Source organism: Platichthys flesus, chromosome 10 (genome assembly GCF_949316205.1).
Source record: "Platichthys flesus chromosome 10, fPlaFle2.1, whole genome shotgun sequence".
In the NCBI taxonomy this organism is placed as follows: Eukaryota; Metazoa; Chordata; class Actinopteri; order Pleuronectiformes; family Pleuronectidae; genus Platichthys; species Platichthys flesus.
The window spans coordinates 5,908,545-5,933,311 of record NC_084954.1 but is presented as its reverse complement, the minus strand read 5'-3'; the positions used below and the strand labels follow the sequence as shown (position 1 = coordinate 5,933,311).

At 44.4% G+C, this 24,767-nt stretch overlaps 1 protein-coding gene across 1 annotated transcript in view; it reads left to right on the top strand.

Moving 5' to 3' along the window:
• fndc3ba (fibronectin type III domain containing 3Ba) overlaps positions 1 to 24,767 on the top strand; it is a 94,328-nt gene that overhangs the window by 13,982 nt on the left and 55,579 nt on the right. Inside the window, exons 2-3 of the mRNA XM_062397481.1 lie at positions 9,614 to 9,756; positions 12,552 to 12,627. Coding sequence (XP_062253465.1) covers positions 9,643 to 9,756; positions 12,552 to 12,627 — 190 coding nt within the window. The 5' untranslated portion in view covers positions 9,614 to 9,642. The remainder of the gene's footprint in view (positions 1 to 9,613; positions 9,757 to 12,551; positions 12,628 to 24,767) is intronic.

The following is a 24,767-nucleotide window of genomic DNA, read 5'->3' as shown; positions in this document are numbered from 1 at the left end:
GTTATTTTTGTGCAGCTTCATCTTGGATTAATAAGATGCAGCGTGATGGTTCAAGATTTCATCAGAAAGTGGCACAGAGAGTCGGGGTGTATTCTGCATTTCTTCGAACAGACTGCAGATTCTTAATAGATCCACATCTGCCGTGAGTTATGTGCGAGATTCAGGCAACAACCGCGGACTAACCTTCGGAGACTCGTTTGCATTCTGTAGAAGTGGAGAGATGCTCGTCCATGCAGGGAATGCTGGGACGTGGCAATGACAAAACTTCCAAAACTGCAGCATTGTTGTGATAAGCAGAGCAGCCGCCAGAATCTGGAGGAGAAAAAAAGACCCCTGGAGACAGAGCACAGCCATTTAGACTCATGGACTGTTTGTGTTTAATTCTCAGTTGGGGGATGTATTTTGAATTTAGTTTCTTTTCATCGATCTGCTCATTCTATGCACATACCCCCCTACCCAGTAGTGATGCCACCGGTCGCCCTGCACCCACCCCAGCATGTGTCTTTCAGAAATTCAAGCAAGCTCATCTGTTTTCTCGGGGGGGGGGGGAAGGTGCCCTTCAGGCCTCAGTTCAATGGGTTTGGAGAGGAGCTTGTTCATACATGGTTTGCAAGAGGAGCCTGTGTGTGTGTGTTCTTGTTGTATGTGTCCGTTGCATTCCTCTCCACCCGTTCCAGGTTCTTCTTCTTCGTGGATGACATGTCATTACCGCAATTACAGGGCAAGAGGACTCCGACCATACACACACACACACACACACACACACACAAGACGCACATACAGAGGCCTGCACACTTAAAAGCGGCTGCATGAATCTATGTACACACACACACACATATACGCAGACACACACGCGCACACACATATGCAAACCAAATGCATGCAGTTATCCTGAAGATCGTGCTGAATCTCTAAATTTTGTTTCAGACACTTCCCCTTTGTTCCTCTCTTTCAGCCTCTCAATGCATAAACTCTCTCTACCTCTCTCTCACACACAGACACACTCACACACACACACACTGGCTGCATATGTGTAGGAAAGCTGGGCCGACATGGGAACACAAAGAGGTTCCATCTTTTATAAATCCCCTCTCTGTCTTTCCCAAGTGTGTGTGTGTGTGTGTGTGTGTGTGTGTGCATTGATGCTCCCCTCAAAAGTACGCACAAGTCCAGCATTCCTCTTTGCCTTCCTCTCCACCTTTTTTTCTCTCACCCCCTCCCCCCTCCTCCCTCCTCTGCTTCTCCCCCACATCCACTCCATCTCTCGCTTTTCTCTTGTGAAAAGGTACTCAATATGTGTGTGTGTGTGTGTGTTTTAGAGAGAGGGGGTGAGTCGGGGAGGAGAGGGAGGGAACAGGTCTCTCACGGACTGAATACCTTTTGTAAAAGGAGCTGGGGTTGAATGGGAGTGGTGTTGGTGGCAGTTTCCCACCATATTTAGAAGCTACCCCCTTTTCTCCTAACACACACAACCCGCACACACACACCGTTGTGTGTCTGTGTGCATGTGTAGTGAATGCCAGCACAGATTCAAGTTGTCAGCTGATAAGAAGGGACTTGGATCAATCCCAGTCGTGTTTGGTTTACGCTGTGTTTGTGAAAACATGCATTGTGTGTTTGTGTGTGTGTGTACTGGATTGAATAGACAATCATTTAGTTCTGACTCCTTTACTCCGTGCCTCACACACCCAGGATGAGGAAAGGTCACCTACACCTGCATCTCTCCGTTATCTCTCTACTTTTATTTAACCACATTCACATTACGTCCCGTTGCTGATAACAGTGATATGAAAGATCTATTTCTGTATCTGTCAAATCTCTATCACTGCACATCACTGTGTGATGAATGAGCTTCCAGCCTGTGACTGACTTATTCATTAGTGAACTAAGTCTCGGGTTCGTCAGTAGTTGTCACTGATATCCAGGCTGCAGATGCTCATGACTGTTCAACCACATGATTACAAAGACCAACATTACCTTGAATTCCATTTGAAGTTCAGACTCAGTTTCAATTCTGCTTCTCGAGTTGTTCCTCTTTTATTGTTTATTTCATTACCAGTAGTTTCCAAATTCAGGAAAAATCTGCAGCCCCGATTGAATCTCAGAAAGTTCAAGTTAATAACACAGGTTGAATACCGGTTAACGACCTTCAGTCTTTAGTCTCCATTTGATTGTCCCTCTTTCTTTCTTTTTGTATTTTTGCAACTTGTGAGAAAAACTCTAGAACTTCAATAAACTCAAACCTTCAGTCACCAAAAATCAGCAGTGCCTTTCAGAGTTGAATATCTCCACTGCTTCCTAGGAGATGTGAATGTCGGACAAAATTCAGCTGTTTTCAGACATGCACTGAACTCTGCAGATCCTCAGTGTATTTTCTCCAGAGGACGTGCACGTGGGAGTGCAAAAGTCTGAGTGAGAGGCTCCGGGTCCACCGCTGGATTCCCTGCGAACGATCTCCACAGCGGCATTTATACGATACCTCCTGCTTCTGTCTGCCCCACCCGGCTGCTCCACCGCTCGCCTAAATTGTTGCTGTTTTGAACACGTCTGTAAAGTCCGTATCCAATTCTCCGGACTTCTCTGAAAAAGGCTCAAGGAAAGATGGATGGTTATTTCTAACCCAATAGTGACACTATGGAGCACAGCACTGGTTTTTAAATCCGCCTGATGGTATTTAAAAATGGCATTGATGTAATATTCTTGGGAAGCTTGTGTATTAGTCACCAAGCACTTTCACTACTGCAAACTCTGTCCTGGTATTATTCAGCCGAATCAAACCGTTATATTTTGGTTGCAAAAGACAAAAAAAAAAGCAGAACCAACTTACAGCTCCTGAGTTCCTGGTAGAAAAATCCCCGAAAAGTTGGTGTCCTGCATAAAAGAGTTTGAATTTTGTCTTTCTCTCTGCTCGTGAATATCAGTGGAGTGTGTGTCTGGCTCTGGTTTCTGTGCTTAATTGTTATCCAGGGCTGGAAGCAGCAGTTCCTCTTGGTGGTCTGACCACAGTCGGTCCGAACAGGCCACAGTGAAGCGTCACGTCGAGCCATGATGTTTGTATTTAGTGAGATTTGATTCCCTCACACGTTTCTCTGTTCTGCACATTGGGGTGTTTGTGTTTATCCCTTCGATAACCCGGTAATAGATCTGTGGCAGCTTATAAATCCTCTGCATTAATGCTAATGTGAAATAACACTAAGCAAAGGGGAACATAAAACATCTACAGCTAAATGCGGCACATTCAATTCCGAATTGTATTTCAGGACGTATAAAGTATTCAACATTCCTTAAAAAGCACCATCTTGTCAGTGTGTAACTCAGACACATTCCTCAGATGAAAAACATCACCAGCCCTGTTTTCAATTCAGGGTTTTTATGGCTCAAACTGCTTTCAGACAGAGTTTGTGGAATTTTAATAGATTTCGATCATCTTCTCTTCCTGCCCGCTGGTGATAGTGCTTTTGGGGACTGAAGAGTTATATCTGAAATCAATGCTCGTCTCTTCCCTGAGAAGGACTCGTCACATCCGTCATGTGTGAATCATGTATCATGCTTCCATACAGAGACTGAGACCAAATTAAACCCTGAGCTAAGTTTGGAATAAGGCAGTTTGCGAGCAGTGAGCAACGCAGGATAAAAGTCATTGAGAAGTTTATCAGTCGGTGGCTGGTGGTGAATTGTGTTGAAGCCTGAGGAAAAGTCAACAAACAATAGCCTGTCGTGATTGATTCTCATATCTGAATGTGCAGAAGGACAAAAGGAGCTTGGATAATGTTATAATCAGCCCCCTCGAGCCTAAAGGGAAACTACAGGGGAAAGGCTTCAAGGCTGTTTTCATGGCCACGGGGATTTGATATTATTATTATCACAAGTTAGCACTTTCTATGCTTCTGTAGACGAAGGTAACGAACATAACATCTAATATTCAATTTTTTTCTTACTATGAAGATCTAACAAAGCCACTAACTGCAGAGGAAAAACACGACTGAGGAGAACCAGACCAAGCTTATGTATTGATTCAGCATTACAGTGCATGACCTGTGCCAGGACGTGACTAACTCTCACCTCCACAGCTGCAGGAATTAAAAAAGCAGCCGTCAGCTTGTGCAGCGAAGTAGACAAGCGGGGGTGGCGTGCATGTGGTACAACGGTGTAAGAGGCAGTACTCAATGAAACTCAGTATTTAAACTACCTTTAAGGTCCAGTGTGCAGGATTTAAGGGGATCTGATGAAAGAAAGTTCTCTACAGAGGGAGTGGGTTCTTTTCAAAGGCGCCATCCATGTTCCCCCACAATGTTTCTAGAGTAGCTCAGAAAACCTTGTGCTCTAGAGAGGACCAGTTTGAGTTTTATGTTATGTTAAGGCCACCGTAGGTTCTTTGGATAGGGTTGGCGGAGCGGTCTCTGTTGGTTGGCGGAGCGGAATCTGCACCCTCACCACTAGATGCTGCTCAGCTGTGCACACCTGGTCCTTTTCTCTTTTTTTCATCTAATCACTGTGCGAGTCCACATCCCACATTTGTTGTTTCACATTTGCCGTTGTTTGCATGATCATGACACCGCAGCGGCCGCGATGATTCTGCAGCGACGAGCCGCTGCCGTGCCGGCACAGTGTCTTTATTTTGGTCCTTGCTAAAATTCAAGACTAGTTTCCGAGACAGAATTTATTCTGAGCAAAATATGTCAGTCTCGAGAGGTTTTCGCCTGTTTGGAGGTTGCACAAATGTGTGCTTGTCTGGGTGTGTGTGTGTGTGTGTGTTTGCATTTCGATGACTGTGTGTGAGAGGGTCAGGAGAGAGAGAGAGAGAGGTGTGAAGCAGTCGACTGGAAGTAAGTCAGACAGTCTGCTCGGAGGTTGTGAATATCCTTTATGCTTCATCAGGATGGACAAACTCTTTGGGCGTGTGTGTGTGAATGATGAATGACTCTATGAGTAATGACTGTCGTGTTATGAGGTCAAAGCTGCCTTTGCAAATCTGGGGCTTGTGAGAGAGTGAGTGTGTGTGTGTGTGTGTGTGTGTGTGTGTGAGGGAGAAAGTTACATATAGGTGTGTGTGTATTAGTCTATGCATCTTTTATGTACTAGAGAGAGATGCTGTTTCCATGCTAACACAGAGCTTTCTGTGTAATGACCTTGACGCACACACACATGTATATACACAAACATACACATGCACACTCATGCTTCTTACACACACACACACACACACACACACACACACACCAAAAACATTCACAGACTTGGACAAGTAGGGGATTGTCTTCTGGATCCAACATGGAATTTTTCAATTTAACACTTTATCCCTGTTGGGAATCGACACCTTATTCCTCCCACATTCCACTGGGGAACGGAAACCACTGTGTGAGTGTGTGTGTGTGTGGTTGTGTGTGTGTGGTGATGTCTGAAGCTGTCAACAGCAGCATCCATCTGGTAATGATTCCACTGGAAAACAAAGGTCATTATTCATTCATTGATGGACTGCATTAAATTCCAATGTGCGTTGGATCCTGTAGGAAAAGTGCGACACACCACAGAGAACAGCTGCGAGGGCGAAAGTGTATCTACACTTTCTCCACATCTCGGACTCCATCACGACTGAGCCTCTGTGTATAATCAGAGCCATAGTTACGGCATAGCTGTGCATCATCACCGCAACATCTGTGATTGGTCCAGTTGTTTGAATGTAGCATCATTCATGTCCGTCCCCTTCCTTTTGCCTCCGTTAAAAGAAAAAAAAAGTTATTGACTACAACTTTCACATTATCGGCTCAGTTTCAGTCTCCATCGTTTGAACTCCGTACACAACGGCATGGACAGAAGTACAAGTGTTGGAAGACAGAAGTATCTTTAGAAGGCAAGTATACAGTCAGTGGACAAAATGGAAGATCATAGTTTTTCTTGCACTGTGCAATTTCATACATCAGTTACTCCAAATTGCAGTGGAAGGTTAAGTGTTTAAATTTAGAGGATGCCGATGCCAAGAAGTTATATAACAAGACATTTAGATTTGAGTTTATCTCCCAAGTCGGTCTGTAAATGCTTCGAAGGGAAAGTTTGATATTTTGGGGAAAGAACTTTTAAGTCTACATGTTTTTTTTACAGAGTTAGATGAGAAGATCGATACCCCCCTTATATATGTATAGTATTAGATGATATAAAGTCTTATCTATTATATAGAGGGAAACAGGGAACCAGGACACCTGCCAAGAAATATTCCAATTAAAACTTTTGTATTAATTAAGTCAATAAACATATATATCTGCATGGCTGCTTACTCCTAGTGGTGGGGGACATTTTCTAGTTTTAAACCAGTTGAATGAAAAACACAAGTAGACTAGATGCTGTCAGCTTGTATCGTATTGCTTCTATTTTGGTAAATTATACAGTTTGGACTTTTAGTATAAAATCCTCACTTCCTGTATGTTGAAAGCAATTTCCTGCTTGTCACCTGAGCTCACACCCAAGTTTCTTGAAATGTTGGTGAACAATATCGGTGTCACACTTCAAATAGTGATTCAGGCTGATGTGTGGTAATGGACAGAGATTGTCTAAATGCAATATGAGTTATAGAAATTCATGCCTCATACGTCCTCTTGTTCATTCACGTTCCCTTTTATCATCTAAACCAAACCTTTACTTACTCCCTCGTTCTTCCTCCCTTCTTTCTTCTCTGTCTCGCCCCTCTCATTTTCCTGGCAGAGCAGAGAGTGGTGTTACCATCTGTCTGTGATGTGTCCTGGACACAACTGTGTGTGTGTGTGTGTGTGTGTGTGTGTGTGTGTGTGTGTGTGTGTGTGTGTGTGTGTGTGTGTGTGTGTGTGTGTGTGTGTGTGTGTGTGTGTGTGTGTGTGTGTGTGTGTGTGTGTGTGTGTGTGTGTGTGTGTGTGTGTGTGTGTGTGTGTGTGTGTGTGTGTGTGTGTGTGTGTGTGTGTGTGTGTGTGTGTGTGTGTGTGTGTGTGTGTGTGTGTTTTCAAGGTAGGATGGCCAGGCTGAGCTGGGAATGGGGCTCAAATGGAGGAAGAAAGAGGGTTTTACACAAAGGAGCAAAATCAAGAGTTAGAAAAAGGAGGTAGAGTCGGAAAGACACAAAAGAAACCAAGAATGTGTGTGTGTGTTTATGTTGCAACAATATGAGCCACAGCTGGGTGATCCACTAACCCTTTCAAAGACCTCGACAGTGCTAGAGGACAACCGGCTGAAAGAAAAGACACACAATGGCACACAGCTGTTTTCAGAGGGACGATAATTGTGTGTGTGTGTGTGTGTGTGTGTGTATGTGTAGTACTTACAGCAAATTCCTAATGCTTGTATGTGCTCATGTGTGTTCATAGCAGTTTTTGAACCTGCAGGTCTTTAGCGGTGACTTCACTCAGCACGTTGAATTAAAACGCCCGCGTCCTTCAGTAATCTGGCAATGAAGCTTTGTGTGTGTGTGTGCATACATGTATGTTTGTGTGTTATGTTGGCTAGGGTTTGCTTATATATACACAGTATGTGTGTATTCCCCTGAGAGACACTATGTGTATTGCACTGCTGATGTTGATGAATGATAAAATGATCAGGGTAAATACCCCCCGTGGCTGTTCGTTTTTATTTACTCTCTTTATGGTTGCACTTTTTGGTTTTAGTGCCGTCATTACACAAGTAGGCGGAGCCAGCTCCAGATTTAGCTCTGGTTTAATCTCCAAAGAGCACAGACACAGTCGACCCCAGAACACCTCGTAGACTTCCCATCCTCTCTGTATGCTCGCGTGCTTATGGAGAATACTAATCTGCCGTGTGCTATTGACAAGGCGACCGGCAGGTGCAGTTATCCCCATTCACTGATCAAACTGAAACCGTCCTCAGCCAATATTTATTTTCTATAAATCCTCCAAACAGGATAATAACTTTTAATCCATCCTGTATTTTACAGGACTATTGTACAGGACTACTCTCCTGTGTGTTGTCTCTGTCTCTTTATTCTCTTTTACTTTCTTATTTACATGATTATTGACATGATAGGACTTTTTGTATTTTCCTAAAGCTGACGCAGTGCCAGTCTAAAATGAAAACAGAACATACTAGGAAGGCACTTATCTTAATCTGTTAAAACATCTATGTTATCTCTTTCTTACAATTATCTGTATCTTTTCATCTCCTATTGTGACTCATGCGCGTTTGTTAAATTGAACTCCTCAGATTCCTCCCTCGTCCTTCTCTCTCATTATCTAAACACTATGCATGTGTAGTGTATGTACGACATGTTGACATATTGAGCAGCAAGAATTACCCCATCTCCTTCTCAGATGAATATTTGGGATGTTCTGATCTCATTTTGCTTAGAGTTTGATAATATGGCCAAAAATTGTAATATATAAGTTGATATTGATATTTATCCCGATAAATGTCACATTATTCTTATAATATTAAGGATATATACGTTTAAAGACAGATTTTGCTCCTGATTGAAGTTTGAGTCATCTTAAATATACTTGATAAACAGCAGCACATTTGAACTTTGTAATATTTTTCCAATTCTTAACCTCTGTTCTGGAACAAACGACATTTTTAACAACTTTTAGTTTCCTCTCTCCGGTCTGTTTATGCGTTTCTTTACTTGGTTAACTCTGATTGCTGTTCTTTGTCTCCCTCTCTCGTTGTGTGTATTTCCATAGAGAATGTGTAACTACCTGTCATTTCATGTACACCTCCGTTATTAGATGTATCTGGGTTTACATCCAAGTGCTTATCCCGGTTGGGATTGAAACCACATGAAAACAGTAAACCCGTCGGAAACAGACAAATTTAATAAAAGTTCCTCAGCGATGAGGTTGTCTCGCTCCGTTGAAGCAGCAAATTGCTTTGTACTTGATGAACCTGCAGAAATAAACTGATGGTGACACTTCAGTAGTTTGGCATAACGCAAGGTTCACATAAACTGATAGGTTGACATTTGAGGGAAATCATTTGATTTTTGGGGCCAAAGTACAGAAACAAAAAAAAAGTTGGCCCCACTTGTAGATGCCTGTTTAGCATCAAGCTGATTCCAGTGCTTCCAGCCTTTAAGCTAAGCTAGGCTAACTGGCTGCTAGCTCCAGCATCACATTAACAGTGTAGACGTTGAACCAACAGACTATTGTTTCAGAAGATGTCAAACTAGTTTTTCCAAGAAGTTTGGATGTTATGAGATTAAGAATCTGTTGTACTCTTTAAAACATCCACATATAAAACCATATATTGGTCTATATGTTTATCTGTTGAAGAAAGTTTTGTAAACTTAGCATTTCACTTTTTGTGTTTTGATCAATCCAGTTGGTTAAACCAGCGCAGAACAATATACCTAATCTCTTATTCTGTTTCACTTTTCATGTTATGATGACTGTATATATTTATTTCTAGTCTTATCCCATACCATTCACCATGTGTACTGGAGGACCTGGGAATCAAACCGCTGACGCTCTGGTTTGTGGTTCCCAGCTATAACTCTTAAGCCACAGCCGGGTGACTTTGCGTGACATGCCTGTGAACTTCACCCGATGACACAATGGAAATGTGTTTCTCTGCGTACTTGTATTTGTGACCGAACAATACTTAAGTCCCTTGTTTGTCTTTCTCTCTCTCTGCACTTCTTCAGGTAGGGCAGTTCAGTGAATTTCTCCATGAATGTACGTCACAATGATGATGACAGACCATCCACTGGACTTGGCTCCGCCCCCCCACCTGAACGGGGAGGTCCCTCTCATGCCTCACATGGTTAACGGGGATGCCTCACAGCAGGTAAAAACACACACACACACACACACACACACACACACCCGTATGCACACAAGAATAGACGACAAACAACCATGCACTCACTTGTCTTTGTTGTCATTTCGTCACATGCCTCATGCATGGCTGCCCCAGGTAATGAGCAGCTGCCAACTCTTCAGCGTTTGTCCTGTCCTACCAGCAACAAGAATAAACAGAAACACACACTTGACTCATTCCGTCCCACAAACGTGTCTTTAATCAGCATATTTCTGGCCGTCTGGCTCCATTGATGGATCCCAGGCCTTAACTCGAATTACTTTGGAAAAAAGGATTCAAGCGCTTATCTGTGCTCGGCTGATCTTATCAGACGCCACAGAGCCGAAGGGATCACCTTCAAAGCACCAAACCCCGCCTTAGCTCTGCACAGGCAAAAGGAGGAGATCAACGTAATTAAAAACATCAGCTAATTTGAGCCGGGTTCAATCCTGTCGTCGCAAATATTCTTACACACTGTGTGCTTTCGGTAGTGGAGGGATGATGATGTGTACGCATCGTCTCCAGAGTGTCCCCTCACGGCTCAGAACAGTGGGAGTGTTTTGGCTGCGACACATAACAGTTAGGGAGGGTTTTGGCTGTAACACACAGCAGTTAGGGAGCTCTTTTTATTGTAACACCCTGCAGTTTAACCCCGGTTCTCAGTGTGGGATCAGAGATCTAGACAACTGATTATATAGATTTGACTCTTCATATTTGTGAATCCATGTTTGTGTGTGTAGTTTTTTTTGGGGGGGGGTCTGTCTTTCACTGTGTGTGTGTGTTTGTGTGTGTGTTTGTGTGTGTGGGCACTTGAGTACATACTTGTGTGTTTGTGTCTGTGTGTTTGCTTCCTGTCCTTCTGTCTGTCTGTGTCTACCTGCCTTCACCTGTTTGTGTGTGTTTGTGTTTTGTCTGCGTCTCTTCCACACATACAGATGAGGTTGTTAGGGTGCGACACCATCTCTCTGTACAATCGTTTATTAGATCAAATGTGATGGAGAAGTTTAACAATGGGCTTCCATCACGTCTAAGCTGGCTTTAACTATAACTCAATAGAATTTCTTGTTGAGGGATCCCATTATTCACCTTTATGAGAAAGTGAAACAACTTTCTGGGTTTTCTCTTCTAAGACAAAGTGAGAATCTAAAGAAGTCTTTTGACTATTGTAAAAGTTTCCCACATATGATTTTAATCAAACGTTACATTCCTGTTCCATTTGGAATATGGAACACGGCATCAGTTACATGATGAAGAGCAACAATGTAGCCAATCAGAAGTTCCATTATAATATGGAACCCTGCATTTGCTAAATATTGAGGTCTAACATTGTAGCCGATAGAATGTAACTTTTTCTGTTCCACTTAGATATTTTTATTGGCTACATTGTTTTCCACTTCATTATGTTATTAAGCTCATTACACCAGTTTTGCATTAGTTCCTGGTTCTGCTCCTGCTCTGGTGTCAGGTTTGTGAACGCCACTTTGTTTGTGAACGTATTGTGTGTTAAAAAGCCAAATGGCACAACAGGATTACATTACCATTGTGAAGAGTAACAGCTCGGATGTCCTGCCTGGAAATGTTGAATAAGTAAGATCCCTTGACTAGAAGACAAATAGCTAAAAAGTAGATGTTAAGATAAAAGTTTGTAGCTTGACTTTAGACTTAAGGTGTCTAATGCTACAACTGTATTTTACACCAAAACTGTTTTTGCCAATTCCAAGGGTACAAAACCCTTTATTGTCATCGTTAGAAATGATTTCTAACTTAATATTTAATATTTTGTGCATCAAACCATTAGTTAATTGCACGATTAAAGGTTCAGGGACCCACCATGCTATCTAAACGTAGCAGTAACGCTACATTACATTGTTACATTACATGATCTAGTTTTGAACATGCAACATATGTGCATTCATTACCCATCACACCCACAAGGTCGGATACAGGGGTTTTCTCAGTCCTTAGGAAACATGGGTCGCCCTGTACTATGCTGGGGTTCCCATAGCAACAGCAGCCGCTGCCGCAGACAGAGCAGGAAGTGTGTGTGTGTGAGTGTGTGAGTGTGTGAGTGCGTGTGTGTCTGAGGGAGCGGAGCAGGTTAGGGCTGAGATGGGAGAGCATGCAGCCGCTACGGGAGAATCGAACAGTATGAGGATTTTACGATGGCGCACCTGTAGAGCATAGACGTGGCTACTCGTGTGTGTGTGTGTGTGTGCATGTGAGCATGAATACATGTGCGCGTGTGTGTGCAATGGAGGGTCACCTGTTTCATGTCTACAGCCACGTGTACACTCTCAACAATCTCTATGCGGAGAATATGACGGTAAGGTGCATGCATAATCCCTTCACGCACGCTCAGCAGAAACACTGGGGAAGGAAAACAGTGTCATGTTTTGGCTTGATCTGTACATCCTCACCTGCCTGTGTGTCTAACTGTGGTTTTAAATGTGTGTTATATTCATATCTACTGGTTGTGTAAATGTTTGGGGTTTTGCAAGTCAGTGTGTGTTTAAAAAAAGTATTTTGCAAAATCATGGAATGTGCGACCTGATTATCAGCTTCTTTCAAACCTCATTTATACTGCACATGTGTCCGCCCTGCTCCGGGATCTGTTATGTCACCTCTGCAAGACAATTGAATACCCAACCTGGTTTGTGATTATTGCAGATGGATGAGTTTGTGTTACAGTTTTGTTTCCCCTTAAAGTCGTCATAGTTTCTGTCGGGAATGATTTCATCTGATCCGAGCTTTTCTAACCATGTGATCTGTGTGTGTTGATACAGGTGATCCTGGTGCAGGTGAACCCGGGGGAGACGTTCACCATCCGGGCAGAGGATGGATCACTGCAATGCATCCAGGGTCAGTCATCTCTTTTACTATCATATGAACACGTGTTCACATTTATCATCTGTTGGCACATATATGTGGACATACATGACACGAGGGCCACTGTCTTTCAGAGGTCTTTAAGCTTTAAGCCAATTCTATTTATTTCAGTTGAGTATCAAAGTCTGATGACTTGTAACTCGACTAAAACCCACATTGTGAATCTCATGCTGCTTTTTCAATGTGACGACTTACAGGTGAAAAGCATGGATCATGTTTTCATATAGCCTTATAGAGATTGGAAAAAGGATGACATGGCAGCTTTGCAACATTTTAAAAAGCCGATAATGTGAAAACCGTGACCTCTGAATCAGGTTTGAAGTCTGAAACAATATCTGCCGTCCAGAGATTGTACAAACTATCACCAGCATATTCGTTTTTAACACTTATGTAAACCTGCAAAAACTTCAGAATAGCCTCAAGTTGCAAAGCCAATTAGGTTTGGGAAGCGTGCACCAGAATCTCCATCCTTTCAATAAGTTAGTTGAACGCAGAGTGTCAGTGTGTTGCTCTCTGGCTGTATCTGATATCAGCACATGAAAAGGCTGGAAATGTAAGCTACTTAGAACCACTTTACCAAAGGAGGTGGCGGTTACACAGGAATTCCCCCAACTCTTGTGGAATCGCGTCCCACTTTGATGATGTCACCGGTGTAAGCTGTTACTCAGGAACTTTGAAAGGGCGCCTTTGTTTTCTTTCCAATCTCTCTCTCTCTCTCTCTCTCTCTCTCTCTCTTTCCCCCTCTCTCTCTGTCTGTCTGTCTGTCTTTCTTTTTCTCTCGCTCTTTCTTTGCCCTCGGAGTGAAGGTTTTCTTCGAGAAAGAAAGAGAGAGAGAGAGAGTGAGTGCAGTTTTGGCTCAGACTCCGACGCCCCACCGCCGCTACCTCCCCTTAGTCTATGTTGTAACTAATTACAGCCCGCCTCCTTTTCTCCACCCGCCATGTAATTCAATTTTCCTCTGAAATCAGAGGGATCGCCCCAGACACACCTATGGGCAGAGATAATGCCGGATGGAGATGGCTCACGCCCCGATGGGCGGGTTCGTGCAGATATGGTCGGTGGAGAGAATTTCTTAGATATGCCGCTAGCCCTGGGGTAAAGATGGATTAAAGTCAGATTAAAGAAAAGTTCAACGTGCCCTCTGATTGGATGAGCGGGACACTGGACGCTGCTTAGCAATAAGACTCTGTTGATGCAGTTGGCATCTGGCGGTTGTCTGTTTATTGGTGTGGCTGCACGCACAATCTGGCATTGAAGGCACAGTGTGTTTGTGTGTGTTTTTTACTTTCGGCTGACGACAGTTAATTGGGCGGGTGGTCGGGGGGGCTTGGGGTCATGTTTGAATGCACATATTATTAATGTTGAGGGCCACACACACACTCACTCTCTCTCTCCCTCTCTCTCTCCATCACTCCCTCTCTCTCTCTCTCTCTCCCTCTCTCTCCCTCTCTCCCTCCCTCTGTCTCTCTCTGGAGGAGGTCAGTGGGTTTAATGAGAGGTGGAGTGTGGCAGTGTGTTTTGAGGGCGAACTGAGTCGCTCTTTAGACAGAGACTCGGGGTGATTACTGAGACCTCAGAGCTCCGTGTTTGCGCCTGCTTGTGTACTCGTGTGTGTGTGTGTGTGTGTGTGTGTGTGTCTGTGTGTTTGCATGGCGCACTTGTGTGCAAGCGTATGGGGGACAGAGAGCGAGATTACAGAGACCTCAGGGCACAACCAGGAACCAGCTTTTATATAAAGTAACCTCTGTTTAGCTGCTGCACTGCGGTGCATGCATGCAGACGTGCACACACACACACACACACAGACACACACACTCGCAGATGCTCTGCCAAGGCACAACCAGTCTGGAGACGTCGATTCAGCGGCCATAAGAGATTCTTTCATTTGAAACTTCAGCCCCTCTTCTCCTCTGCTCGCTGCTCTCTCCATCTCTCTTTCCTCCTCCTCAGCTTCCTCTCCTCCCGCCTCCCTCTTCTTTCCTTTCCTCCTCATTCGTCGGCCTCCACCTTTTTTTAAAAGCAGAACCTGGAGCAGAAAAGGGAGTTTTGTATTTATTGGACTAACGTTAAGTGCTGCTCATTAGCCGCAGAGCTGTTTAATGGCATTGGCTCAATCACGTTCTTTTATTTGGACTGACAGTTTGCATAGAATATTTTTATACTTAACAAATTCAAAAACCTCAGGGCTCGTATAAAATCCCTTCTTAAAACGGCAGCTTTTGCGTTTCCAGTCATTTCTGTCTACTCTGAAATGCAGAACACTTTTCAGTTACTCTCAGTGATGAACTTCACCTTATTTGCTCTCGGCCATTTGTTCCTTTGAAACTCTATCTGAACCTTTTCTGTATCAGTCTGCCAACCTGTGTGTGTGTGTGTGTGTGTGTGTGTGTGTAAATCTGTCTGCCCCCTGTTTAAACACACTGACCTCTCGATGCTCCGGGGGTCAGGTTCAACTGACCCTCCCCACTTCTCATGGAGTTGCTCTCATGTGTACACTCTCCTCCGTCCTCTCCCCTCCCCTCCCCCCTCTTCAAGCCCCCTCTCCCTTTCTCTCTCCCTTATCCCACCCCCCCCCAAGACCATTCCCCTGAGCTTTCCCACACTCACATCAAAGCCCAAGACTCTAGTGGGTGTGTTAGAGCACCCTGCTCTGGAATGTCAGTGTGTTAATATGTGTGTGTGTGTGTTTTACAAGGCTGTGTTGATTTACTGTGTTGCTTGCTCTTTGTTGGACTTTTTATGAGGGATGATGATGAGGCAGGAAGTCGCGTCCTGCCAGGCAGGATGTGACGTCACACTCGGGTGGCAGCAGCGGCAGCGGGAGCCCCCCTGCGGTGAACTCTCTTGTCTCAGCAGAGATTAATAACCGTTGATTAGCTGGTCGGTAGCAGCTACACCGGAGGTCCTCACTTCATTGGCCACAACATCTGGTTTCAACTTCACTTGTACGACATCTCGACATATTTGAATAGAGGTGCTTCGTCTGAAATGGAGCTTTGATTTTTTTTTGTTATGCCTGTCTGTGGCTTTATGATAGACTCATTTTGTTAGTGTTTCTAATGCAGTCGAAGAGGTCGATGAAACCTCTTGAATAAGTTGGACAAACATTCTTTTATCCTCGAGATACTACAGATAGAGGATTTATGACTTGTGCCATATGAGTACATGAGGGAAAGCTTTTTGTCCGGATCTGGAAAACAATTCGAGACATATTTATAAGGAGTTTAAGGCCACAGCCACACTTATGTTTTTCATTTCAAAACATTCTCAGTCTGCTAGGATCATTAATATTCACATTATCGCACCTGAAAATGTATATCACGTGACCATTCGCTGTAGATGTTCATGTTCATCTTGCTTTTTGTTGAAATAAAATTTGCTTTAGTAATTCTAAAGCCAAATACTTTAATTCCGTTAATGAATCAAAATTAAATATTTAACTTAGTTAAATAAATAATAATAACCAGTTATTACAGCATATGTACTACTGTGAAACTACAGTGACATGCAGTCGTGTATTTTGCGGCTCTCCAGTCAGCCCAGTCTGTATTTTCACTGCCAGTGTGTCCTCAGTGCACCGGTTGCGTGCACACATTTCTTTGCCTTTGTGTCATCTGGACAGTGCAGAGTGTGAATCACGTCGAGGTCTGTTTTGTGTCTTGCCGGCAGATGTGTGCTTGTTTGTTTCCACTGTTGTCTATGTGTGTGTGTGTGTGTGTGTGTGTGTTCGCTCACTGCTCCTCTCTGTCCTGTCCCTCAGTGGCTGCATCCTAATTCTCTAATTTAATCTCATCTCCACGTCCACCAAGACATCCATCAGGCCAGCTGTCATTAAAGACTTTCCACTTATCTTATTTCTTCTCAGAGAAGCTTAGATGGAGGATACACAAGTGCTTGTTAGATGGAAGTCTGAAAAAAAAAAAGAAGGATATTTGGGCCAGTTTAGGCCTCTGCATGGTAAATCCATGTACCTCCCCCTATCACCCATTTTGAAGCCTGATTTGCACCTCCCTTGAAATTCAACTACATATGTAGATGATGCTGACCACAACCACTATGCTGTATCTGCTTGGTAGCATCACATTTCCTGCTCCCGTGTCTCTCATTGGCCAGACAGACAGACGGACAGACACACCCATCGTCTCTTCCAACATCCTCCCTCTGTTCTTCATTGTGGTCGTTTCAGCAAAACTATTGCTCAAGATGTATCAGTTCCAATTCCAGCATGATTCTCTCCATTTCTGCCCCCTTTCTTTGAAAAACACGATGAAACTCGGTACATCGGCATAAAAAAACAGAGTTTTCTTTTGTAAAAATTTGCTCAGGCTCAGGTTTAGCTTATTCGTTTTTTTCCTGATACTTTTGTTTTCCTGTTTAAGTATTCAAAGTTGGATATGGGCTGAATGTCTGCTTGAAGGTCTGCTTGAGTGACGGCTATGTTTTTACAGAATTTGTTTATATCACTATCCTCAACATTCTGCTGACACGGCCTGTTCAAGGTGGGATTTCGCGGATGATGCAGTGTGTCAGTCACACAAACTCGATTTCAAAATGTCTATAGGCCACTATAAGGCAGCAAGATAATAAACATACTGATAATGGATTTATAAGTGAAACCGAAATGGGTTTTGTATGAATTCAGAGGAGGGCCCTGCTTGCATCTCAACCTCACGTCTCCTCCAAGCTTTCGAGCTGGCTTGAACTAAGTGAGAAAGGGAAACAGTGGCCCAGGATCGTTGGGATTCACTATGTGTATTTCTTCCCCTTTTAAGTATTTCTCCCGACTCCTACCCGTCTATTTGTGTGTCTCTCTGCCTTTGTCTCACACTGTCCCCCCCCCGGTCTCAGCTGGATGGACGATGCTAATGTTCCCCTCGCTGGTTTCCCGGCATCACTTCGCTGAGGTTCTCTCTCACCAGCCTCCTGCTGGAGTGTGCGCTTCTATACACTGAGCTCTTTGATGTAAATGGAAATAGCCGGTTGAGAGGAATATGGTGGAAAGTCTCGCAGCGTGTGTTTACACCCGGCCAGATGGCTCTAAACAAGCAGGGGGGGAAGGCACCAGCTTCTTTCAGTAGGGTTTAATTTGGAGAGCTGCGCCGGATGGTCCCGTCGCTGCTTGTAACCAGAGGCGGTTGTTTTCAGGAGCTTCTCTCAAACGTGCCCTGGGATTTAAATCTCCCCCGTTTGGGACAGTGAGGCAATCGCATTGAAATGAAAATTGCAGTGCGATGGGGAAAAAGGTTGGTTGATGTCTATGTTTCCGCGGGGCTGTCAGCAGAAATGATTTACAGTGTCTGTGTGTGCGTTGAAAAACAAACTGTGCAACATACTTGAAGATTATGTGTAATTATCCCTCTTTTTTGTAAAATTACATGGAAGTACATTTTGATCCCTGGTGCCAAATGTGTAAAAAAGCACGTACACAGACTTGGTGTGTGTGTCTTTCCAAAAATTAAGGATTGTGCTGTTATTGTGGTGGAATTTGTATCTGTTTCTCATGTGGCCTTTCCAGACTTTATGAGTTTCACATTTACATGGCTGAAGTTTATCTTTTCAAATTCCAACATTTGTCCTGTTTTCAGCTTTGTGATATAAAATAAAACTGTCTGATAGAAGTAGAAATCTTGATCTGAAATATAAATTCAGATTTCTCATTTTGTCGGGCAACGTTTTTTTAGTTTACTGTGAAATATACCATATATTTCTGTATCTCTATATGTATTTAGGGTTCTGACAAACCAGCCACCATATTTACTTTCCCGATAAGCTAAGATAAGCTAAGATAAGCTAAGATGAACTTTCTGAACCGGGGGGGGGATTCACTCGTTACAGCAGCAGATAGTCAGAATGAGGTAAACACCATGTGGAAGTATTAAAATTAAACAAAAATACTGACAGCGTGTACATAATTGTGCAGAGGACCCTGATGTGCTTAAAGACTTTTATTTTACACTCTGAAGTGCCACCATGTTGCCTGTCACGCTTGGAAAGCTTGAGAAAGTTCTGCTGCTGCACGTCTCAGAGCTCAGACCGTGAAGCCTCAGTCTGCTCTCTTCAACTCACCACTGTCGAATTCTTTCTGTTTAAAAAGTGCTTCAAGTTTGACGACTGCTGAGTCTGTGTTTATGGAATATGCCTCATATTGTGCTGAAAAAGTGGTAATGGGACGGGTGGAGGGAGGGATCGCATTAAAAGAGAAATCCTGCTGTGTGTGTCTGTGTGTGTTTGTGTGTGTGTGTGTGGGGGGGGGCATTAGATTGACAGCCAAGCAGAGGAAGAGCATTTACCTGCAGGTTTTCATGCCCCCGGGCAAACTGTAGATCTGATGTATTTTGAGTGGCATTGTGTGTCTTTAGTTTGTGTTGCGTCCCTTTTGGATTTGGGGAAACCGGTCACCATGGGAACGGACTCTCACCCCAGGTGGTGTGTGTAATGGAATGTGGTCCCTCTGGGCACAGATTGTGTGTGTGTGTGTGTGTGTGTGTGTGTGTGTGTGTGTGGCATACCTGGCTTTTTCTATTTCGAGTTTTTTCCACTCAAATGTTCTTTGTGAGGAACAAAAGGACAAGGAGGACTGGCTTGGTTCATTTGGCACAAGGTAGTTAAGAGCCTGACTTAAGTGTGTGTCTGTGTGTGTTGCAGAGAGGGAGAGAGAGAGAGAGAGTTGATTGTTGTTGTATGCCCTGCCCAGTGCTGACTTATAAACTCAATGCCCTCACACAGTAGGGCATGAGCAGGCAGAAGTAGCGAAGGAGGGAGGGAGCGAGGAACTGGGTGAAAATAAAATGACAGTATAAAGGATGGTAAATAAAGGAATAGGAGGCAGTAAGAAAAGAAGAAGAAGAGGGATAGGAGTGAGAGTGAAGAGAATCAGACGCTACATGTCTGGTCGTGTCTGCTGCCATGCATTCCGGGCGAGGCCACTTCCTCTCCGCGATGACCCCAACCACCCCTTCGCTGCTGACTTGGTCCGTCCTGCCAGCTGCAGACTCGCTGTCGGGACTGGCCCACTTCTGGCAGCAAAGGGGTGGGAATGGTTTTAAGGACGAGTGGGAAAAACTCCGGAGAATACTGTGTCTGTCTTTGTATGTAGGACTGTGTGAAAGTGGAAGTCCGTGTGCGAGTGTGTGAGCGGCAGCTGTGCACTGGAGAGAGAGCGCTCAGAATTTTCCAGAGCGAGAAAGAGGGAGAGCTTTTCCAGGGATGAAATTCTTGTCTCCGCTGAAGCTCAGGGTACAGCTGGAGCACTTTTCTCTCTCTCCAGCCTCTTTCTCTCTCCCTATTCCTTCTCTTTTCACTTCCTCCCTTGCTTCCCTCTGTGGTTCTATCACATCATGTCATTTCTTTTTTTTTTCATTTCAGCCTCTTCATAACTTCACGATTTGCCTGCTGTTGTTCTTTTTTCTCCCATTTTTTTTTAATGAAATTAAACTCCATCGTTACACTCGAGGGCCGGTTTAATATCTCCAATCTCCTCCACATGTCGGTCACGCTGCTGCTCGATTAGATTCACTTAGATTTGATGAAGTCTTATTGATCACATGAGGCTGTTGTAGCTGCAAGTGGTGATGGGATACATCACAGAAGAGTAGTGCTTATAAAGGAGTCACGCAAATGGTTCCTCTTGCACAGCTGCATTGGTCAAACATTTCTTTTTTTTTTTATATTGTGAAATCAGACGACAGCTGGAGCTTGTGGCCTAAACTTCTTCAGCCTCGGTCGTATCCCTGAGAACATCTCAGAAAATGCCCCGGAAGAAATGTCTTTAAATTGGGACTCAAGGATGAAGTGATGAAGTGTTTGTTTGTCAAACATCAACGGTCAAGGTCAGAGTATGACTACATTTCACAGAGACTTCTAATAGCATAGCATGATTTAGTGATGACATTGTCTATAAGCAAGGTCAGAGGTCAACTTCACTGAGACACCATAATGTTCTGCCGCCACTCGGGCGAATTTCCTGCAGAAGTGACTGATTGGTTAACGGCGAATATTCTTATCCTCTGATCTGATTGGGTGGGAGGAGGTGTGTGATGGTTAATGAGCGGGTCGTGGTCGGGAGGAAGTTGACGAAAGAAACAAGTTTGATCTTAAACAGAAGAAGTTCTCTGGACCGAAATACCTTTGGATATTTCTCTCCTTATCCAAATGCACACAATCTCCACAATATCTTTATTTCAGTGTAATGTCTGATCACTCAGCCATTGGACGCACACACACAAGCACACACTCTCTCATACAAATGCAAACACACAAATCGTGGAAATCATTGGAGTTGGGGAGTGGGGGGAAAGTCCCTGCTAATCTTGGACTTCCAGTCTTGCCTTGTTTCTTTCTTTCCAATGAGATTCAAACAAATTCTCTCTCCTCTCGTCTTCCTCTCTTCTCCTCTCCTCTCCTCTTCCTCTCCTCCTCTCTATCTCCCTACATCCGCACAAACACACTTTCTCTGCTCTTTGTGGAGGACACAAACTTGGGGCTGTTCAGACTGTGACTCATACACCAGGAATGCCCCACATTAACATGTGGAGAGATAGACGGAGGAAAAGGAGGGGCGGACAGCAGAGGAGAGGAGAAGAGGGGGAGCAGAGGATCACATCTGGGTACAAATTTAGCGAGTTCGGTGCAGATTGGGAAAAATGAGTAAAACGACTAAAGGTCCTTTAGCGGGTCAAGGTTTGAGAATCTTTTTCGTCCTGAGGATTCGAGGGAGTGAGAGAAGGAGAAGAGAGCAAGGGAGGGAGAGCAGGAAATGATTATAAGACTCTGGGTCTGTGTACACACAGACAGCTGTTGCACTTCATTGCTCTCTCTCTCTCTCTCTTTTCTCACTCCCTCTCCTTTTAGACATGTCGAGTTGATTAGGGAATGGCTACAATGAGTCATCAGTGTCTGGATTGTGTATATTCACAGTGTGCACGTGCATGCTCGCACATGTATGTCAAGAAAGTCTTTGCCCCGTGTGCACATGCACGAGAGGGTACGTGTGGATGAATGGAAAACACGAGAAGTGAAGTATGCCGCTGCATGCATTGTGTGTCGCATGGATACCGATTCCACAACAGTTATATCTACAAGTCCAAGAATAGCATTGTGTGATAATACGGGGAAATACCTAGTCTCTCTCTGTGTGTGTGTGTGTGTTCAGCGTTGTTAGGCTTTGCTTTTGCATTATTGTGTGTTTCTCCCAATTTGTTGAATATCGTTTGCGCTGAGGTGACCGTGATTTCTGTAAACTATTCAAATGTCAGTTTGTTCCACAAGGCAAGTGTGTGTGTTGGTTTGTTTGTGTTTGTGTGCGTGTGTGTCATCATGACATGTTAAGAGTTTAAACACATACGCTCAGGTGTTAATCTGGGTCACTCTGTTGTTTTGGTCTGTTTGAGCCATGTACATCTGTGTCCATTTGTAGGTGTGTGTGTGTGTGTGTGTGTGTGTGTTGTGTTAAGATCCTGAGAACAAAGCGTGGCTGGGCCCGCTGTCCCTCCAGACGTTACGTTGCTCTCCTCTGGAGCGAGCCCAGCAGCAGAAGTAGGTCGGCTGACGGCAGCCCTCCTCTGGGCGGGTGGGGAGGGCGAAGCAGAGGGCGGTCTGGGTGGAGGTGCACGGGGCTGACACCCGGGCTACACACTGAACAGATCAGGGCTTGTAGGCTTAAGGGCCGTTTACACAGTGGCTGGATAAGATGTACTCGATAACATCATATCCTAAGAAATTTAACCCTTGACGGAGGATTTGGACATTTATTTGAAAAGCAGTTATATAATATTTAGTGTAATCCATTTTCACCAAGGTGGAGGTAGTAGGTCGCTGAGGATCTTGGTGTAAGAATTATTCTTGTAATTATTGTAACCTGGCTGTTTTCTCCCCTTGTCTCCCATACTTGGGCTCATAGGGACCATACTGGATAACTTAATATCAAAAATAAATGACTTGAGATGTGCAGAGAACCCCCCCCCACTGCGTTGTGCATGTGTGAAAAGCAAACTGTGGGTAAACTCTGTATCCAACTCTCCGGAGTTTACCCCGAATCCCCTCTGGTTGGTTGAGTCTTCAGTGGAGGTCGCCTCACTGCTCCTCTCCTCCTCCTCCAGACCTCCAGCTTGTCTCCTCCCTTTTAAACCAGAGCCAACAGGAGGCTCTTTCAGCTCCCTCCCGCCTCCTACAGCGGTTCATCTGTTCTGACCTCTCACTTTCTTCTGAGTAAGAAAGTTCCACACAGACTGTGCAGGGAATCCCCCGGCGGCCCACCTCCCACGGTGATCAGCCATGTTTGCCACCCTCTGTCTTTTCAAATCAGTACAGACCTCCTGTTACACCCCCTTGGCTTTGATGGGCTAGTTTAGCACGAGTAGGGGTGTAAACCCTTTCTCCACCGTGGATGTAATTGTCTTATTATTTTGAAGTTTGAGCCAGTGGGCTTGTTAAATATGACGCTGGTTTTACAAGGTCTATACTGTCGTTTGTTCTTAACACACTGATGTCAGATGCTGATGAAGTCATCGTGGTGCTAATAGTTTCATCAGCTGCCGTAACTTTCTCCTTGTTCTCTTACGAAACTGTTCTGCAGCTTTGAGCTCAGAGGCGGAAAAAGCTGAGGGGCACGCTCGTCCTGGGGAATGTGCTTACACACACACACACACACACACACACACACACACACACACATACAGTAGGACCCAATGTTCAAGTATAGAAACTCTCTATGATGTGATTTACATTCCAGTAGCCAGCTCAAATTACAGACTGTAGCCTGGAACACGCAGTCGGGATCCCACGCGTGTTTCCTGATGCACATGTGTATGTTGGTGTTGGATATACACATCATTGTCCTCATCACATCAGCTGTGTGTGTGTGTGTCTGTGTGCACGCATGCTGTAGTTTCAGCGTCACTCTGCAGACTGTCAGTGCCGTGACCAAGGGCAAGGCAGCGCAGGAAGTCATGACTTCCTCCTCCATCACTGGACCTCACCCTGCCCACGGCAAATATGTCCGCTGGACTTGACTCACCGGAGATGGACCAGAGGGCTTGTGTGTTTGTGTGTTTTTGTGTGTGTGTGTGTGTGTGTGTGTGTGTGTAGCATCACATGTTTCACACCAATCTAGGAAGTGTATAAGTACGCTATTTTAAACACGTCTCCCACATTTCCTGCTCCAGCAGAATCTTTCTCTCCCCCCCCCCGCATCTCTCTTTTTTTTAAACTTCATTTCCCATCATGCCCCACGTTCACATGCTGTGCCTCTCTTTATATTTCCTCGGTTTTCTTTTTTTTCCTCCCACAGCTCCTAATGGCTGTATCAGATGGCAAAACGATCTTTGGAGATTCGTTTCAGTTTTAGGTATGACAATAGGCCATGCCCTCTCCACTGTGTGTGTGTGTCTGTGTGTGTGTTTGTTGGCTGGGCAGTAGAGGAAGCTGTCGTGGGAGTGTCTTGCTCCTGGAGCTCCGGGGACAGATAACATTACCCTGCTGATGCTTACATAACTTCCAGGCAGCGCCACGTCATGCCTGACCCAGACACATGTACATGCACAGATGCGTGCACACACACACAAGCACACACACGTGCATGAACTACAAATACTCATCTAGATCAGACAGCAGCCTCCACGGGGCTCCGATAGGATATGCATAGATTTTAGTGTGTCTGTCGGGGTGTCTCTCTCTCTCCCTCTGTGTGTGTGTGTGTGTGTGTGTGCTTTACTTAATATTTTTTTTTTAAGTCTATGTATTTACTAATGATTTTTGGGAAATCCATCTGAGTGTAGTTGTTTTGTATATAGGTCAGCTCACAAACAGACTTTGGTCTAACTCCAACACCACACACACACACGAACGCTCGCACACTTTCCCCAAGAGTTTCAGTGTTTCCTTTCAATGTGGCGACCACATGTGCAGCCTGAAATGAAGGGAAAGGGAAAAAGTTTTGAACTTCTTCTCCAAAAAGACGAGCACAGCTTCGGCCTGAGAGACTGAAACCCAAACTGATACACACTCAGTTCTCTCTCCCCTCATTAGCATATTGATTGATAGATTTGTGATGGGTGACTGCGTGTTTATGGCGTGTTCATGCCGTGCACAGAGGAAGGGGCGCTATTACGGATGCA